This window comes from Delphinapterus leucas, chromosome 3 (genome assembly GCF_059928025.1).
Source record: "Delphinapterus leucas isolate spDelLeu-1000000601 "Yukka" chromosome 3, BTC_Dleu_Yukka2, whole genome shotgun sequence".
Lineage (NCBI taxonomy): Eukaryota > Metazoa > Chordata > Mammalia > Artiodactyla > Monodontidae > Delphinapterus > Delphinapterus leucas.
Genome location: NC_143131.1, coordinates 52,920,958 through 52,935,338, shown reverse-complemented (window position 1 = coordinate 52,935,338; position 14,381 = coordinate 52,920,958). Strand labels below are relative to the sequence as shown.

The window sequence follows — 14,381 nt, the reverse complement described above, 5'->3', positions numbered from 1 at the left end:
ATGTACTAGAAATGTTTTACACATACAAAGTTGCCGAGATCAGATACAGTCAGATATCGGGAAATCTGTTATATAGTCTTTTTTTCTGACTCACATTTTCCTCACTACCACCTTTAGCTCCATCTGAATTCAATCTAGCGTAAAATGTTGTGACAAGACAACTTAGAAAGAATGCTTGATGGGGTAAGTGTTGCTCTTATTCTGTATAATCCTAAATATATGATAGACCCGATTTTGTGCACTAATGTAAAATGCATTTTCTTCTATGGGGCACAATCATTTTTGATTAAGCAATCCAAGCTGACTTGAAAATAGATAAAAAATATTCAGTCTCACCTTGAATGGGGCTCCATAGATAGACTCTCCACCAGTCCCTGTACCAGTAGGATCTCCCCCTTGGACTATAAAACCAGGTACAACTCTATGAAATATGGTATTGTCATAATATGCTGGAAGAAAATAAAAAGAATTTATCATTCTTTTTCTGATTTTTCATTGTTAGTGTAAAGAACTGCAACAGATTTCTGTATGTTAATCTTGTATCCTGCTACCTTGCTGAAATTGTTTATCAGTTCTAATAGTTTTTGTGTGGTGTCTAAGTTTTCTACATAGAGTATCATGTCATCTTCATATAATGACAATTTTACCTCTTCCCTTCCAATTTGGATACCTTTTATTGCTTTTTCTTGTCTGACTGCTATGGCTAGGACTTCCAATACTATGTTGAATAGAAGCGGTGAGAGTGGGCATGCTCGTCTGGTTCCAGATTTTAGCAAGAAAGCTTTCAGTTTTTCACCACTGAGTATTATGTTGGCTGTGGGTTTGTCATAAATAGCTTTTATTATGGTGAGATATGTTCACTTCATACCCACTTTGGTGAGAGTTTTTATCATGAATGGATGCTGAATTTTATCAAATGCTTTTTCTGCATTTATTGAGTTGATCATGTGGTTTTTGTTTTTCCTTTTGTTGACAAAACAATCCCTTTTAAAATCACATAAAAAAATAAAATAAAATATGTAGGAATAAACCTGACCAAGGAGGTGAAAGACCTATATGCTGAGAACTATGAAACATTGATAAAGGAAACTGAAAATGATTCAAAGAAATGGAAAGATATCCCATGCTCTTAGACTGGAACAATTAATATTGTTAAAATGACCATACTACCCAAAGCAATCTACATATTTAATGTGATCCCTATAAATTACCTATGACATTTTTCATGGAACTAGATCTAATAATCCTAAAATTTATATGGAACCACAAAAGACCCAGAATTGCCAAGCAATCCTGAGGAAAAAGAACAAGGCTGGAGGCATAACTCTCCAAGACTTCAGACAATACTACAGAACCACAGCAATCAAAACAGTGTGGTATTGGCCCAAAAACAGATATATGGATCAAGAGAAAGGAATAGAGGGCACACACCTATGGTCAATTGATCTTCAACAAAGGAGGCAAAAATACACAACAGAGAAAAGACAGTCTCTTCAACAAGTGGTATTGGGAAAGTTGGACAGCTGCATGTAAATCAATGAACTTAGAATACTCCCTCACACCAAACACAAATACAAACTCAAAATGGCTTAAAGACTTAAATGGAAGACATGACACCATAAGACTCCTGGAAGAGAACATAAGCAAAACATTCTCTGACATAAATCATAGCAATGCTTTCTTAGGTCAGTCTCCCAAAACAAAAGAAATAAAAGCAAAAGTAGACAAATGGGACCTAATCAAACTTACAAGCTTTTGCACAGCAAAGAAAACCATATACAAAGTGAAAAGACAATCTACAGAATGGGAGAAAATATTTGCAAAACATGAGACTGACAGGGATTAATATCAACAATATACAAACAGCTCAATATAAACAAACAAACAACCCAATCAAAAATGGGCAGAAGATGTAAATAGACATTTCTCCAAAGAAGACATACAGATGGCTAACAGGCACATAAAAAGTTGCTCAACATCACTAATAATTAGAGAAATGCAAATCAAAACTATAATGAGGTATCACCTCACACCAGTCAGAATGGCCATCATGAAAAAGTCTACAAATAATAAATGCTGAAGAGGTGTGGAAAAAAGGGAACCCTCCTACACTGTTGGTGGGAATGTAAATTGGTGCAGCCACTATGGAGAACAGTATGGAGGTTCCTTAAAATAACTTAAAATAGAGTTACCATATGATCCAGCAATCCCACTCCTGGGCATATATCCAGAAAAGACAAAAACTGAAATTTGAAAAGATACATGCACCCCATTGTTCATACAGCATTATTTACAATAGCCAAGACATGGAAGCAACCTAAGTGTCCATCAACAGCTGAACGGATAAAGAAGATGTGGTGTATATATATATATATATATATATATATATATATATATATATATATATATTACTCAGCCATAAAAAGGAATGAAATAATGCCATTGGCAGCAACATGAATGGACTAGAGATTATCATATAAAGTGAAGTAAGTCAGAGAAAGACAAATATCATATGATATCACTTATATGTGGAATCTAAAAAATGATACAAATGAACTTAATTACAAAACAGAAAGAGACTCACAGACATAGAAAACATAGAAAACAAACTTATGGTTACCAAAGGAGAAAGGGGTGGGGAGGGATAAAACAGGAGTTTGGGATTAACAGATACACACTATTATATATGTAAAATAGATAAACAACAAGGACCAATGTATAGCACAGAAAACTATATCTTGCAATAACCTATAATGGAAAAAAATCTGAGAGAGAATATCTATCTACCTATATCTATATATATATCTTAATTACGTTGTTGTACACCTGAAACTAATACAACATTGTAAATCAACCATACTTTAATAAAAGAAAAATTTATCAGTGCCTAAAACTAAGTGTATCTATAGTTATCAGAGTAAATACAACTAGTCACAAGATTTTTTCCCCCAGAACGTTAAATAGGCTCCTAAACCAAAATCTTTTCTTCCGTATTATAAAATATCTACTCAAGGGGTTTCCCTGGTGGTGCAGTGGTTGAGAGTCCGCCTGCCGATGCAGGGGACACGGGTTCGTGCCCCGGTCCGGGAAGATCCCACATGCCGTGGAGCGGCTGGGCCCGTGAGCCAAGGCCGCTGAGCCTGTGCATCCGGAGCCTGTGCTCCGCAGCAGGAGAGGCCACAACAGTGAGAGGCCCGTGTACTGCAAAAAAAAAAAAAATCTACTCAAAACAGAACAATTTCTATAGAAACCATGGTAGTGGTTGTTTCGTATCTACTTTCAGGATTCTCTTAAACTCTGGATTACAGTTTTCAAAATAAAAATTGGAGAGTTTTGGTATAGATCTGTGGTTCTCAACTGCGGTGAGGAGAAGCAGCAATTTTTTCCCTAGGGGACACTTGTCAATGTCTAGAAATATTTGGTTTTCACACATGGGAGATGTTACTGGCATCTAGTAGGTAGAGGCCAGGGATATTGGTAAACATCCTAAAAAGCACAGGAAGCCCCTACAACAAAGAATTACTGGCTCAAAATGTCAACAGTCCTGGAGATTGAGAAACCCTCATAGAGATAAATACCTTATTTCCTAATTCTTCCTCTTCTCCCCATAGAAAATTAACTTATACAAACAACATATAAACCCAAAATATATCAAAATTACTCACTGATTATAGGTCTAGCACCATCAATGCACCGTCCTCAAGAAATTTTCAATAAATAAATTAACACAATACATGAGTCCAATTAGACTCTCAGTAAGTTTGCTAACTGAAGAAAATTACTTATATTTATATATAAATATATTAATGGGAAGCTATAAACATACAAGAGAGATCATATATGATCTCCTAATTGATTGAGTTGGATTCAGTTATTGAGCATAGTCATAATTTAATCACATGCTGAGGAATGCAAAGCAAAGAGATAGAAAGAGCATAGTTCACTAAAGTCTTTACTGAGCTGCAGAGCTTCTGGACACCAGATTTCTTATCAAAGAGGATGATAAATGTCTTCATTAATTAAATAATTCTGAGTTGAGTCTTCTATTACTTGAAACTGAACCAACCCAACTCATTCAATGACAGATACTTATCAAGTGCCTACTGTGGGCCAGACAATGTAATGATACAATTACTGACATAATTCATAAAACACCAATTGCATGAGTACTTCGTGATACTTTATTAGTCAAAACATGACTATGGTTTATCATAATTCATAAAGTACTATAATACTGTGGCTTGCAGGCACCCTCATAATTATTTACATTTGCAAGCTATAACTGGAAATAAAATCCACATTTTAAAAAATGTAATCTGTAATCTAACATAGGATGGATTGGAAGAAGCAGAAAGGAAGATTAATGGATTTTTTTCAATCGCTTCTCCCAGTGAAGAGCTGTTAGGCTATGTTCACAAGAACTCCCCAGTACAGACAAGTTCTCCTTGGTTACAAACCAGAAACTATAAAAATCAAGAAGTCTACAAGTATTTCTCCTGTATCCCTAAGTAAACATTTACTCTGATTAAAAATGTATACAGCAGTCAGGAATTCTGAGCCTTGCCTCTTGTTAGCTGTGCAACCTTAAACTCAATTTTCTTTCTTTTTTTTCCTCTCTCTTTTTTTAAATTGAGATATAATTGACACATAACATTACACTAGTTTCAGATGTACAACATAGTGATTCAATATTTGTATATATTGTGAAATGTTCACGGACAATAAAACTAGTTAACATCCATCACCATACATAGTTACAAAATTATTTTTCTTGTGATGAGAACTTTTAAGATCTACTGTCCTAGCAAATTCCAAATATGCAATACAGTATTATTAACTACAGTCATCATACTGCACATGTAATTTTCTCATTATAAAACTAATAATATAAATTCACTCACAGTGCTGTTCTGAAGATTAAATAAGATAATGTGGAGGCAACCTTTAAATTTTCAAGGTCAAAACCAATGTGAGGTCAGACTTTAATATTTTCACTTAAATTCTACAAATCCATACTCAAATTTGAATACTTACCTGAGTCTGTATCAAAAAATAAAAATAATCCTTTATGCCCATAATATGCAATCAACAGTTTTTTTATTATTTTTTTAATTTAATTTTATTTATTTTTTTATACAGCAGGTTCTTATTAGTCATCAGTGTATACATGTCATCCCCAATCTCCCAATTCATCACACCACCACCACCACCCACCACTGCTTTCCCCCGCTTGGTGTCCATACGTTTGTTCTCTACATCTGTGTCTCAATTTCTGCCCTGCAAACGGGTTCATCTGTACCATTTTTCTAGGTTCCACATATATGCATTAATATGCGATATTTGTTTTTCTCTTTCTGACTTACTTTGCTATGACAGTCTCTGTGACAGATTCATCCACATCTCTACACATGACCCAATTTCGTTCCTTTTTATGGCTGAGTAATATTCCATTGTATATATGTACCACATCTTCTTTACCCATTCATCTGTCGATGGGCATTTAGGTTGCTTCCATGACCTAGCTATTGTAAATAGTGCATGCAATCAACAGTTTTTGAGCACATGATCAGATTTACTTTTTCAAAGGATCACTTAAACTCCATAATGGAGAACTGATTGGAAGTAACAAGGTTGAGAGAGAGAGAGAGAGCAACTGTTGTCCTAAGAGTCAAGACCTGACTATGGCTTATTTTGAGAGGCACGGATTCAAGAATTCTCTAGGAAGCAGGATCTATAAGGCTCAGAGATCTATTAGATATGAGGGAAGGGGGACATGAAAGAGGTCTTTATTACTTGTGCTTTCAAATTTTAAAATTACCCATCTTATTTCTTTTTCCTATTTCCTATTAAGTATTTCAGTGATGTTGGATTTTAACTTTAAGCTTTCCTTTATTTTCCTAATTATATTCTTGTTGGATAAATGAAATTATTATACTACTACATATATTGGATAGAAATTTTCTATAATTTCTCTACACCTTAAATTTTGTACTCTATTGTGCCTAGAATTGCAAATTTCCAAATAATTTCCATATCCATTATTTCCAGTTCCTTGTAATTTATTAATAATCACTGTTGAACTATGCATTTATAGTTACAGCTTACCATGTGCTTAAAAGATCTTCCTGCTTGCAATAATGTTTGACGTCCTTCTTAAATGTTTATGCATCATTCCCATAAGTATTTTGAAGGGGTTTTATTATCTCATTATGTGTGTTCATAATATCCTCCTGAATTTTCTCCAGTATTGAAAAAAAGAAATTTACATGTACCTCAAATAGGAAATGAAGTTTCTATTCGGATGCCATGAGTCTGCTATTTGTCATTATGTTTTTTATTTCTGGCTGTACAATGTATGGGTATCATGACATATTTTGACTAATTATATTTCTGCCCAAGTATTAATACACACAGGAATATATATTTGCATTTTAAAATCATATATATCTGGTTCTTCTTCTAGAATTTTGTTTTGCGTTTAATTTTGTAAATATTACCATTAATAACTTTTTATTTAAATCTCCTTTGTGACCTCTCTATTTTAGCCTCTTGGGTTTTTTTAAACAAACATTTTAGTTTTGTAAGATATTTCTTTAAATCTCTTACTATATACTTACGTTTGTAACTTCTAAAAAATTATTAAAACTCTTGTTAAAGGAGGAAGGGGATAAAAGATAACTGATGAAGCACGGACATTCAGGAGACAGGGCTGAGGTAAAATTTCACAGGAGTTAACAGTCACATAAAGTATAAAAATTTGGATTTTCTTATCTACTTCTCTTTCTGCTCCCCACTTTGTTTTTCAGACCTAAAATTCTTCTCCCTCCTCATTCTTCAGAAGAACTAACAAAATTTTCAAAGATAACAAGCTTCCCTTTCCTTCTCTTCTTTTTTAACCTACTTTTTAAACTTACAATTTTTTAAAATTTTCACTCATTTTTAAATGTTTACCTATCTATCCTACAAAGACCTGGAATCCAAGGTTAAGTCTGTGTAACTGTAAATGTTTTGTTTTCATAAAAACTAAAAACTCCCCCCAGACACAGAAAGACAAATACTGTAATATTCCTACTTATATGTGGAATCTAAAGAAGTTCAACTCATAGAAACAGAGAGTAGAATGGTGGTGGCCACAGGCTGGAGGTGATGGGGGAAATGGGAAGATGTTGGTCAAAAAGATACAAATTTTCAGTTATAAGATGAATAAATTCTGGGGATCCAATGCACAGCATGGTGATCTTAGTTAATAATACTGTATTGTATACTAGAAATTTGTACATCTCATGTTCTCACCACATACACTCACACAAAAAGGTAACTATGTGAGGTGGCAGATATGTTGCTTAACTTGATTGTGGTAATCATTTCACAATGTATACATATATTAAGTCATACATTGTACACCTTTAAAAAAATCATGTTGTATAATCTAAATATATACAATTTCTGTCAATCATACCTCAGTAAAGCTGGAAAAAAAATACTAAGAATTTCCCTTTAACTGTGAACACCATTTTAGTTGAGAGCCATATCTGAGGCTGTGCTCCCACTTGCTCATTTTTATTTATTTGCTTTTTAATTTTGGAAATCATGTCCTTTTTTTAAAATATTGATATGACCATTACAAGATCTAGAAATACCATAACTTGTTTAAATCATACAATCAGAGAATTAAAATGAGGTTCTCTGAATTAAAATTTTAAAACCTTGACTTTATTCATTTAGGAGCTTTATTAGTTTTCTCAGGCTTCTTGTTAGCCTTTGCAATAATAATTCTATTTCTGACCTATTCAATTAAAAGAATTGTTCTAATTATTTTTTCTTATTATTTTTCTATTCTTTTTTTCTTTCTTATTGTATTCTCATAAATAGGGAAATAATTTTTTAATGTTGTAATTGTTTCATCATCACCTAACTTAAGAACCTTATTTCTTCTTTCATTGTTATATTATATCCAGATGTTTTCTGTTTCTTCCATTCACCTGGTCATGGATTATAATTTACCATTTATTCTTTCTAATGTTTTTGTACTTTCACTCTTCTGTAAAATTTGAGCTTTTGATTCCTCAAAACTTCTTTCCAGAAACAAGTCTTACTTTTCAGTGTCTACTGTGTTTCTCAGCTCTGTTGACAGTTATTTGAGGCTTCTCTGACTGAACTGCCTGTCTGATTCAATTTCCTTCCTGCCTGCCATAGCAATTATTAATAATGGTCTTTACAGATGTCTTCTTTTCTCTTTTTCTTTTTTGTCAGCTCGATTTATTTTTTGTTTTGGAGAGGCGGTTGTTTTTGTTTTGGTCTGGGTGGTTTTATTCCTTAAATCTTCCCCTGGTAATTTTGCTTGTTTAGTTATCTATTTGGAGAACTCTCACTGTACCATACTACTGGTTATTTTGTATTCTCTTTCACATCTTGCTTTTGACTCAAAGTGCTGTTTTCTGATACCCTGAACTTCATTACTCAAATCTAAGAGTTACTAGTGACATTGATAATACCATCACTGAAAGCTGGCTGGAAGGCTTTGTGGCGAAAGTAGAATTTTGAATAGACATTAAAAAGTGGTGGAATTCCCTGGCGGTCCAGTGGTTAGGACTCAAGTGCTTTCACTGCTGGGGCCCAGGGTTCAGTCCCTGGTGGGGGAACTAAGATCCTACAAGTCAGACCGTGTAGCCAAAAAGAAAAAATAAAGTGACTTGAGTAGAAAAAGAAGAGAAGAGAAAGTATTCCAAAAAGGCGAGGGAGGATATGAGAAGATTCAGGATATGAAGGAGGTATGAGTGGAAATGGGAAAGAACTGCTCAGGAAATAAAGATAATAGTCAACTGAAACCATGTGGTTATATGCAATGAAAAATAAAGTTGGAAAGCAAGGAAGCTAAGCTGCCTGAGGATTCAAATACCAGATGAATAAATGTGAGGGTAAAGAGATCGAAGATGAGAAAATGCAAGACCAGGTAAAAGGCAATTACAGCCACATTGGTGACAGTCAAGGCAGTCTGAGGAAGAAACTGGTAAATTTGGTTTTCATCAGTTTAGTTGTAGCTGACAGTAGAAGATTTGAGTAGAAAAGTCCACTAGGCAATTAGATATGTAAATTAGAGCTCAAAAGAGGAGAAATGGCTGGAATTCTATATTTGACAGTCACTTGGTTGGAAGTAACAATTGAAGAGTAAAGACAATAGAGAACTAAAGGCAACCTTAGGGAATACCCATATTTAGAGGATGAAAGAAAGAAGTGAAAACAGCCAAGGAGATCAAAATATTATTTGCCGAGATAAATATCTCTGTTAAAGACATAAAGATTTAAAAAAAAAAGATATAGAGATTTATTGGGGGGAAGGATTTTTATCTCCTCTCTCCATTTCCTGACACACAGCTCAAGATGGTATCATTTATATCAACTCCCAGCATCCATTACCACTATTTAACACCAGTCTTCAATGTTATGGAAAAATACACTGCAGTTTATTTTATTTTATTTTTATTTATTTTTGGCCACACCATGTGGCATGTGAGATCTTAGTTCCCTGACCACGGGTTGAACCCATGCCCCCTGCAGTGGAGGCACAAAGTCTTAACCACTGGACCACCAGGGAAGTCCCTGCAGTTTATTTTTAAATTAACAAAATTTCTCCTACAGAATAAAATTCAAGAATTATGATTACCTTCCAAACAAAGCTGAATGAAATTTCTGCAAGCTTTAGGAGCTTCTTTTGACCACAACTCTATGTCAATATCTCCAGCTGTAGTTTTCAATAAAACCTGTAGAAAGCATACAAAATCACTATGTTAATTGTCATTTTGCTTAATGATGAGTTGATTGGCTGCTCAACTTAAAGTATTCACTACTGAATTTTCAATTTTAAAATAAAAATTAGAAACTTTGCTTGGTTTTTGTTATACTCAAAAAATTTCAAATATTCAGTACAAGTCACTGTACATTTATACCTTTCAAATACCATTTTCAGAAATAATTTTGGCTTTAAGAAAAAATAGCATATATGTTTCTGAATCACAGAAAAAAACCTCATTCATTTAAAAATCAGTAATATAAACTTGTTTTAATTTAAAAAGTGTTCTACAGCATTTCTTCCAATAAAATTGGTGTAGCAAATTAAGAAATTAAAGAACAATCCCATGAAATTACAGCACTGTAGGACAATTTTACAATTACCTTTCAACATATAAACACTCTACTTTTTTATTCAAAATCACGACATTCCTAACTTACAAAGGAACATTCTTAATCTAATTCTGGGTTGTATAATACTAAAATGGTGTGCCTTAAAATTACCATCTACGGTAAATGGAATCCTTTGATAGCCTTCTTTCCATAGCTCATGAAGGCAGTTACTCCTTGGTGCAACCAGCCATCTTGCAGCAACCAAAATCCCTACTGAGCCCACAGGAGGAGACAGGTTATAACAGTCTTATTAATAACCACAAATAACCAAAAAGAACGGAAAGCTCTAAATTTGAACACTGTGGCACAGCTAGAATCCAACTTCTCTAGTATCACTCCCCGCACACACCCACCCCACAGTGGCCAAAGTAGATCAGTGTCAATCTGTGATCAATGGTCAATGATATATGACCATCACCATCACTTTTGCTATAATTGCCTTTCAGTTTCTGTTTCAGAAGCTCAAATTAATTGCCATAATTTATGTAACATTGATGAATTTATTGTATCTTTTTGGGGTTTTACTGGCTACATAGTTCTCTTACAATTATGCTCCATGGGGGTGGAAGAGGTGAAAATATCTATACTGTGGTAGCTTTTAAAATGGTTCTTAACCCTTAAAGAAATATAAAAGAACTAAAAATGCAAATGTGCATGATTTTCTCAATCCATTACACTTCCTCTACAAAAAGAAGGGGACATTTGTTGAGTGCCTTCCAGGTGTTAGCTTCTGTGCCACTTTACATATCCTACCTCGTTTAATCCTCACCTACAAGATAGGTATCATTACTCCTATTATACTTATGAAGAAACAGAGACTCAGATAAAGTAAATTTATCCAGGGTCTCATGGTGAACAATTTAAGCCAAAGGCTGTCTACTGCAAAGCCCATGCCTTCTCTATCTCACTGTACTGCCTCCACAAAGTTCACCATAAATTCCACACTATACTGGAAAAACAGCCCATCAAGCTCTAGGGCCCTGCCGCATGTCACAAAATAAATCCCCAAGTTACTCTGGCCACAACTGATTTGGGTAGAGAAAAGTGCCTAAGTCAAAAGCATTCATATATTGGTTGGACATGAGAAAGGCCTTCTAACTTGGCTTGGCATGAAACAACGCCCAAAAGAGATTCTCCATATTGAATGGTGACACACCAATCCAAGTGGATTCTCATTCTCCTGGAAAATATACATGTGGGATGCAAAATGAGAGGCTGAGTAACTCCCTCTACCTCAGATTGTATTATCTAAAACAACACTGTGTAACACGTTTTGATTTTCCACAAGGCCTGATATACATCCCAATCTTAGAAGTACAGTATACATAACAAATGTCCTTCCTACCTCATTATCCCCTTGTATACTTGAAATAAAGTTCTATTGTTAAAGAGAACCTAGACAAGTTTCCATATTTCCTATCCCCTGGCAACCACTAATCTACTCTCTGTCTCTATGGATTTGCCTATTGAACATTTCATATTCAAGCATACCTCTGAGATATTGCAGGTTTGGTTCCAGACCATTACAGTGAAATGAATATTGCAATAAAGTGAGTCACATAAAGTTTTTGGTTTCTCAGTGCATATAGAAGTTATGTTTACTCTATATTGTAGTCTATTAAGTATGCAACGGCATTATGTCTAAAAAGACAATGTGCAAACCTTAATTTTAAAATACTTTATTACTAAAAACTGCCAATCCTCATGTGAGCCTTTAGCAAGTCATAATCTTTTCCCTGGTGGAGGTTTTAAAATATTGCAAGAATTACCAAAATGTGACACAGAGACACAAAGTGAGCAAATGCTATTGGAAAAATGATGCCAAGAGACTTGCTCTTGTATGTATAAGTGAATCACTTTGCTGTATACCTGAAACTAACACAACGTTGTAAATCAACAATACTTCAATTAAAAAAAACAACTGAACAACCAATGGATCACTGAAGAAATCAAAGGAGAAATAAAAAAATACCTAGGGACAGAAATACCACACACCAATCCTTATGGGATGCAACAAAAGTGGAAGCAACCTAAATATCCATCGACAGAGGAATGGATAAAGAAGATTTGGTACATATATACAATGGAATATTACTCAGCCATAAAAAGGAATGAAATAGTGCCATTTGTAGAGACATGGGTGGACCTAGAGATTGTCATACAGAGTGAAGAAAGTCAGAAAGAGAAAAACAAGTATTGTATAATATTGCTTACATGTGGAATCTAGAAAAATGGTAGAGATGAATGTATTTGCAAAGCAGAAATAGAGTCACAGATGTAAAGAACAAACTTATGGTCACCAAGGTGGGGAGGAGTGGGTGGGATGAATTGAGAGACTGGGATTGACATATATACGCTACTATGTATAAAACAGATAACTAATGAGAACCTACTGTATAGCACAGGGAACTCTACTCAATGCTCTGTGGTGACCTAAATGGGAAGGAAATCTAAAAAAGAGTGGATATATGTATATATATAACTGATTCAGTTTGCTGCACAGCAGAAACTAACACAACATTGTAAAGCAACTATACTCCAATAAAAATTAATTTAAAAAAAAGAAATACCACACACCAAACCTTATGCGATGCAACAAAAGTGTTTCTAAGAGAGAAGGTCATAGCAATACAGGCCAATCTCAAGAAACAAGAAAATCTAAAACAATCTAACTTTACACATAAATGAACTAAAAAAAGAAGAACAAGTGAATCCCAAAGTTAGTAGAAGGAAGGAAATAATAAAGATCAAAGTGTAATAAATGAAAAGAGACTAAAAAACAATAGAAAAGATCAATAAAACTAAGAGCTAGTTCTTTGAAAAGATAAACAAAACTGACAAACCTTTAGCCACACTCATGAAAAAAAAAAAAGAGAGGACTCCAATAAATAAAATCAGAAATGTAAGAGAAGTTACAACTGATACCACTCAAACACAGAGGAGCAAAGAGACACTCTGAACAATTATATGCCAACAAATTGGACCACCTAGAAAAAACAGATAAATTCCTAGAAACATACAATCTCCCAAGACTGAATCATGACAAAATAGAAAATCTGAAGAGACCAATTACTAGTAAGGAGATTGAATCAGTAATCAAAAGCTCCCAACAAACAAAAGTACAGGACTAGATAGCTTCACTGATGAATTCTACCAAACATTCAAGAAAGATTTAATACCTATCCGTCTCAAACTCATTTTACAAAGCCAGCATTACCCTGATAACAAAACCAAAGACGCCACAAAAAAAGAAAGTTACAGGCCAATATCCCTGACAAACATATATGCAAAAATTCTCAATAAAACACTAGCAAATCAAATGCAACAATACATTAAAAGGATCACACAGGATGATCAAGTGGGATTTACCCCAGGGATGCAACAGTGGCTCAACATCCACAAATCAACCAATGTATTACACCACATTAACAAAATGAAAGATAAAAATCATATGATCATCTCAATAGATGCAGAAAAAGCTTTGGAAAAAATTCAACATCCATTTATGATAAAAAGTCTCAACAAAGTGGGTATAGAAGGAATGTACTTCAATGTGATTAATGTGATATATGACAAACCCACAGCTAGTATCATACTCAATGGTGAAAAGCTAAAAGCTTTTCCTCTAAGATCAGGGACAAGACAAGGGTGCCTACTCTACCCACCTTTATTCAACATAGTACCAGTAGTCCTAGCCACAGCAATTAGGCAGGACAAAGAAATAAAAGGCATCAAAATTGGAAAGGAAGAAGTAAACTGTCACTATTTGCAGTTGACATGATACTATATAGAAAACCCTAAAGACTCCAGCAAAAAACTGTTAGAACTAATAAATGAATTCAGTTAAATTGCAGGACACAAAATTAATATACAAAAATCTACTGCATTTCTATACAGTAATAATAAACTATCAGAATGAGAAATCAAGAAAAGAATCCCATTTACAACTGCACCAAAAAAAAAGAAAAACCCCAAAAACAAAAAACCTAGGAATAAATTTAACCAGGAGGCAAACGATCTTTAAAATTTAAGACATAGATGAAAATATAAGACATAGATGAAAAAACTGAAAAAGACACAAAATAAGTGGAAAGATATTTTGTGCTCATGGATTGAAAGAATATTGTTAAAATGTCCATACTACCCAAAACAATCAATAGATTCAGTGCAATCCCTATCAAAATTCCAATGGCATTTTT

At 34.1% G+C, this 14,381-nt stretch overlaps 1 protein-coding gene across 1 annotated transcript in view; it reads right to left on the bottom strand.

The window, feature by feature from the left end:
• Positions 1-14,381, bottom strand: part of CWC27 (CWC27 spliceosome associated cyclophilin) — a 241,400-nt gene that overhangs the window by 222,402 nt on the left and 4,617 nt on the right. The window contains exons 2-3 of the mRNA XM_022596570.3: positions 9,665-9,761; positions 337-449 (exon numbers count right to left, since the gene is read on the bottom strand). Coding sequence (XP_022452278.2) covers positions 337-449; positions 9,665-9,761 — 210 coding nt within the window. The remainder of the gene's footprint in view (positions 1-336; positions 450-9,664; positions 9,762-14,381) is intronic.